General features: G+C 33.8%; 1 protein-coding gene across 5 annotated transcripts in view; it reads left to right on the forward strand.

Moving 5' to 3' along the window:
* MYSM1 (Myb like, SWIRM and MPN domains 1) overlaps positions 1–5,837 on the forward strand; it is a 41,424-nt gene extending 35,587 nt beyond the window's left edge. For 4 of the 5 annotated variants that reach the window (XM_011377065.2, XM_023521503.1, XM_011377067.2 and 1 more), the window contains one exon: positions 1,519–5,837. In XM_011377065.2, the coding sequence (XP_011375367.1) occupies positions 1,519–1,686 (168 nt within the window). In that variant the 3' untranslated portion in view covers positions 1,687–5,837. The remainder of the gene's footprint in view (positions 1–1,518) is intronic. The other variant, XM_011377066.2, reaches the window with a different exon arrangement.
* The last annotated feature ends 441 nt before the right edge of the window (positions 5,838–6,278 follow it).

Genomic DNA, 6,278 nt, shown 5'->3' on the forward strand with positions numbered 1-6,278 from the left:
ACTGTAAAGTTTTGTTCAGCTGGTCTGCCAAATTTATGATTGTGAAAACAGTGAAGGGAATTTTAAGTAATTAAAAGGAGATTGGAGATTTAAGAAATAGTTGATGAATATGTGCTGCTTTATACTTTTTTAGGTTTACCTTACAAATTTGAAGTACAACAGATGTTAGAAGAACCTCGGTGGGGATTAGTATTTGAAAAGACAAGATGGATGATAGAAAAATACAGGCTATCCCATAGGTATGTGCAGTGGTTTGAGATGGTTTCACATCTGCAATATTTCTCATTAAATTATGTTTTAGAGAAAACCCAAGTTAAATATAAAATTGTGATATATGGCATCAGTGATAGTTTAATTACAGAATTGATTAATTTATAGTATTTTTCTTATCAGTTTGTTTTCCTGTTTCTTCTAACAGCAGCGTCCCCATGGATAAAATCTTTCGCCGGGATTCTGACCTGACTTATTTGCAGAAAGTAAGCCGCCTTCATTTTAATTGGTTCTGTTGTTCACAGATTCTCAAGCTATTCATCTTGATGTGTTTTCTCATGATGCCTAATGTTTTATGGATACATTTTCTGTATATTTCCTTTATTGCTTTTTTTCTTACTAAAATTAATTTCTAGGAGATAATTAGTAATGTGTTTTGTTGCCCACACTTGCATATAGAAATAATAATATTTTAGATTAAATTTGTCAGTGTTAGCTGATAAATTTCTTAGCAGATTATTATTATACACAATAGAGACCATTTTTCTCTTATTAAATTCAAAAGCGTTGTATTTCCATTTAGCTGTAACAATTGATCATTTGTAAAGAATAGTAGTATAAATCTAACAATTAAATTTAAATGGTCATCTTACTTAACTTTCTGGTATGCAGTAAGTCTTGAATTCTTTTATTTCACATCTAGCGTTGTTTATGAGTATAGCGAATTAAGATCAGTAGACTGGCAACATTTGTCTTTTTTTATAGCAATTTAGAAATAGAAAACTTAAACATATTGTTTCTTTTTAATATTTTATATCCCCTCCTGTTGTAGCCACTTTATCTTTGTTTTGTTGGAAGATTAATATGCACATTTCCCAGGAAATATTCTAGCATTCTAATTTTGAAATGGTAGAGTCCTGTGTTTGGGCATAGATTTTTTTTTTTTATCCTACGGGATTATTTTTGCTTCGTAAATGTAACTTAGAAACAAAAAAAAAAAAACAAAGTCAAAATTTATCTAAAGTAGAAAGCATCACACCTGCACATCCAGTCTCAGGTTCGTTTCCTTACGTAAATCATAAAGGAACTAACCTACGCAGTCTTCAGCAATGGCACCCTGCACTCCAGCTGCATGATTACTGCACACCAGTTTATCTTCACCACATTTAAGGAGAGTGTTTCTCATTTGAGCATTAGAAAATGTGTGATTTGGAAAATGTGAGCTTTATCATTAACTAAAGATAATAATGAAAACTCTCTATTTACACTTTTTGTGTGTTTAAATGTGAAACTTTTTTTTTCTCCCAGCTTTTGGAATGTCTGAGGAAAACTCTGAGCAAAGTGACAAATTGTTTCATTGCTGAAGAATTCCTGACTCAAATAGAAAATTTGTTCCTTTCAAATTATAAAAGCAAGGAAGAGAATGGAGTGGCTAAAGAGAACTGTACTGTGGGTCCAAAGGAATTGTTAATGTAATTATTTTAAAGTAAGACATTTTACTCTTGACACACGAGATCCTTTCAGTTACAACCTTGAAAATATTGTAATTTAATTAGCAGTGGCACAGATTTTGATATTTTTTTTTCTCTAGTTCATATAATCCAAACTTTGCCGCCTATATCATGTGATGAAAAAGAGAGATGGACTTGTTTTCATGAAGTGTTTGTAGAGAGGTGTGTACACTAGGGCCAGCCTCAGTGCTCCCGTCCTACCATGGCTGGTAAGCAGTGCCGTAGGCTTGAAGGGCTGTCTGCGTTTCTGTTGTATTCAGGTTAATACGTGGAATGTCTCTCTAATTTTTATTTCTCCCCAACCTAGCCATTCCGTTTTTGGTATCTCATGTCTCATTAGGAGCACTTCCATACTTTCCATGTGTTTTGGTAAGATTTGTTTATGATTGTAAATGAGCTCTGGATGGGTAGTCACTGAGATAATTAACATGGTTGAGCACTACTCATTTAATAACTCTAACAGCATGCTATGGGAGGTCAGGGGAAGCATAAGGAGAAAATCTTAAAACTAGAGAAGAGACTCAAAAAGACAGAATCAAATTACCAATTTTATAATTACAGATATTTGCTTCCATTTTTATTTATAACAACAATGCTATAGAATATGTCATTTTCTCAGTTATCTGAGATATTATATGTAGATTCCAGGTACATACAATAATTAGTTTCACTGTATATCCACTTAATTAGTGTGTGTGTGATAAAACCTCATTTAACTGGAACACAGATAATCCTAACCCTCCAACTAGATTTTTTTTTTCCTACTACTTGCTATCAGAAGAAAGAGGCAAATTACAGTAAAGTTTAAATAAATCAGAGATTAATTTTAAAAACAAAAAGGCCTTCCAGGACGTATTTCATATGTAGCTCAGTTTCATATACTTTCTGAATCTAAAACAGAGGTCAGCAAACTTTTTATGTAAAGGGGCAGTTAGTCAATAACTTAGGCCTTGCAGGCCACATTCTATCTCTCTCCGACATTATTCTTCATATTTTTTTACAACCCTTAAAAAATTTAAAAGCATTCCTAGCTCATAAGCCTCACAAAAAAACAAACAAAACAAACACTTTGCTGGCCGTTATCTTCCAACCCTTGCTCTAGAGAATTGCAAACATATAGAATTTATTTTCAGATGCATGAGCCTGAGACACTGAAAGGTCTTCTGTCATTTTCAGACAACACTCAAAACAGTGATTTATATTCAGGTACTATGAGGAACTCAAAGATGGCAGTCCTCAGTTTAGAGCTTTGAGAGCACAATTTTAAAAATTATATTACCGTGTTTTTTTCTAATGATAGAGGACATTTATTTTATAAAATATTTTTAAAATAACAAACATAAATAAAATATCTCAATCTTGTTGTCTGTGAAACCACAGTTAACATTTTAGTATTAGTCCTTTACCTTTTTTTTTTTTTTTTTTTGGATCATGTAGTTTTAAAACATCAAAAGCTGTGATATTTTTCTCTCTTCCTCCCTACTTCCTTTTTTCTCTTATCATATAGTCTTAGAATGTTTTTTCAACTGCAGAGACATACCACATTCTTCTTACTGCCAACCTTGGGCTACCGAGGGTGGTTGAAGCCAGGGCCCAGGACGAGCACAGAGGACTTCTGGAACTGGGTGGCGGTGGAGTCAGTAGGGCCATTTGAGGGGCAGGGTCTCATAGGGGAGCCTGTCTCTGGCAATGTTGACAGGAGTGGAGCCAGGACTTGGAGACATCCAAGTCTCTTCAGCTGGATTCAGTTCTTTTTATTGCAGTGAGAATAAAGTAAAAACTTAATTTTTTTTTCCAGCTTGGCTAGAAGAAATTGACACTAGTACTTTGCCAGTGTTAAATTTAGCTCTCTTTAAAAATCTAATCCCAAAGCAACATTGAAAAAAAAAAGAAAAATCAGTGGAACAAGATCAGTAAGATCAGTTTCCTTTCCCCTCCATTATTCTAGCCTTGTCTCACTGGCCCTATATTCAAAGCTGCATTATAACTTTCATGGGCCTTAGACACTTTTGCCTTCTTGGACCTCTTCTTCCATAAAAAATTAAAAACTAAAATATTACAATTGTATTTGTATAAAAATGAATGTAATATTATATATAAACATGTCCGTCATTCTAAAAGTTTTTTCTTCTGAATTGAAAAGAAATTAAAACATTTTCATAGGCCTTTCAGAGTATTGTAGGCCTGAGGCATGTTGCCTAATAGATAAGTTGCCCCTGAAGGATGTCATTAGAAAAATGGCAGTCACTGTCCCTCCCCTGTAAAACTCACCTCACAAACCCTGGGGTAGCTTTGCCAAGAACATTGCAATTCCCGCAGCTTTAGATCTATGAACTTGAACTTCATTCTTAAAACTCAGGAGTATTGCTGGGGCCATTAATCCTCAAAAAAAAAAAAAAAAGTAGTTAGTTTTAGTTTTCAGTTAGGTATTTTCATTTGATCCCTAATCTATAGTTTTGCAACTCATGCCCCATATCCTATCATCTTTTCTCTTTTCATTTCCCTCCAGCCCTTTTCTTTACCCCTACTCCCTCTACTTACCTCTCGGCATATAAGTACAAGGTCATTTCATTCTATCTTTTGTGGAGAGCAGGACCTGAAGAATAGAGATGAACTGACCAATTCAGATTTCTGAGAAGCGGCAGATTAATGCCTCCCCAGCCTTCTGTCTATAACTTTTCTCCCACCCACGAGTGGGGTGAGTTCTGTGATATGCAAACTGTATGTAGAATCAGACCCTTGCAGCTGTCTGGGCAACATAGAAGACTGTGGCCTCAGGTGCCAACCTGAGCAGGCCTCCTGCTCCTCAGTTTACCTTCTTGGTTATCTTGCTGGGTCTTAACCAGGTGACTATAGGACCTGGAGGAGTTGATATGGTCAGGAAGCCCTAGGATTAATGCTTTGTCCTTTACCAAAATAAGCCATATGACACCTGAACACCTGAAATGTAGCTACCTAGCCTCAGGTCATCAGTAGATATCCAGTTGATGGATTTCTCAGTAGAAATTGAGTCAAAGTATCCCCCTCCCCCATTTTTTTTAAAAATCTATACCGATAGCTAGAGACTAAATCTAGAGTCACACATATGACAGTTAGGAAAACTTACTTCACCTGAGCACAAAGAAAAAAGCACATTTTATCATAATCTGCTCTATCGGGGTTAATACAAATTTAACAAAGAAATTGGATCAGAGTCTTCAGTTTACCAGTAGCTTAATAATTTTCTTATAAATGCCACATTTTGCAATATTTCCAGAAAAATCACTGTGGAGAATAATGTAACATACTTTAGCTTACTTCTTTACCTTTTTTTTTACATGGTTCTATGTGTGCTGTTTCCCTCAACTGTTTTCTGTTTTTTCATTTAATCTGTAATTTGTGTTTTCTGGTATTTTTTGAATCTTTTAAACCCAGCTCAAATGCTTTCTGGAACAAGACAGAATAAATATTATATCCCCCTAATTAACTCATTATATGTTCCTGTTTTTATTTTCTTCCTTTGAATATGTTTATGAATATATTCATAAAGACTTTCATTTCAGGGGAAAATGCCTGATTTTTTATCTTTGAGGTTTCCTAAAGTAGTCTCTTAGGAATTAAGAAGGATTGTTAAATATGATTTCATAGTTTGTATTCCTGTTTCATAGGGTACAATAGAACATTAGTTTCAACCTATGAATTATAGGATAGTATTTAGATTCTAGCATGATTTAAGTAGATTGGTCATATATCTTTAAATTTGTGGATTTGACATGTAAATTGTGTATTATATATTATTGATAAACCTGTTTTTGTTTTCCCTAAATATTATCAGTGTTTATGGATTTCTTTTATTAGTTTGTATTTTGAAATGTCCTGTGGTTAACAATGATTTAAACTGTTTTGTACATTTAAATATGATGCCATGTTATCTGTATATTAAAGAATATTGTAAATATTAATGTTGATACAATTATGAAAGCTTTTTCTCAAAATGATTGAACTCTCTTCCCCATACTTAAGTGTGTCATATTATAAAATATCTGATTTTAAACTTTGGGATTTTGTCTAGCTAAAATTAAAGGGAAATATTCTGAAGATTCTGTATAAATAAAGTTTTGAAAATAATGTGGTGAATCATTTGGTCTCTTTCTAAATTATTAGCAGCATACACATTAAATTGCATAAAATTTATTTCCCATTATTCAGCAGACATTGGTTGAGCATCTGTTACATTGAGTATTATAGGGGACACAAAGATGAGTAAATCTCGGTTTCTTCTCAGGAGCCTATTACCTAGTAAGTGGGAAACATAAAACCTGACGTGGAGAGTTAAGATTCTTACGATACAAACTGGAATTGATTATAAATACCTGTAAAAGACTTCAAGGGTAATAGATGTTTAGACAAATGAGAAATAATTGTCTAGAATGTGAACATTGAGATCAATTTTTTGGAGATCACCTTTAAACAGCCTAGAATGGTTTGGTTAGATGACTTTTGGGGGAAGATGTTTCAGAAAGAAGTGATCTGAGTTAACATGGGCATGAAGATAAGGAATGAGAAAGTCTGGCCACA

This window comes from Pteropus vampyrus, unplaced genomic scaffold (assembly GCF_000151845.1).
Source record: "Pteropus vampyrus isolate Shadow unplaced genomic scaffold, Pvam_2.0 Scaffold305, whole genome shotgun sequence".
NCBI classification, from domain to species: Eukaryota; Metazoa; Chordata; class Mammalia; order Chiroptera; family Pteropodidae; genus Pteropus; species Pteropus vampyrus.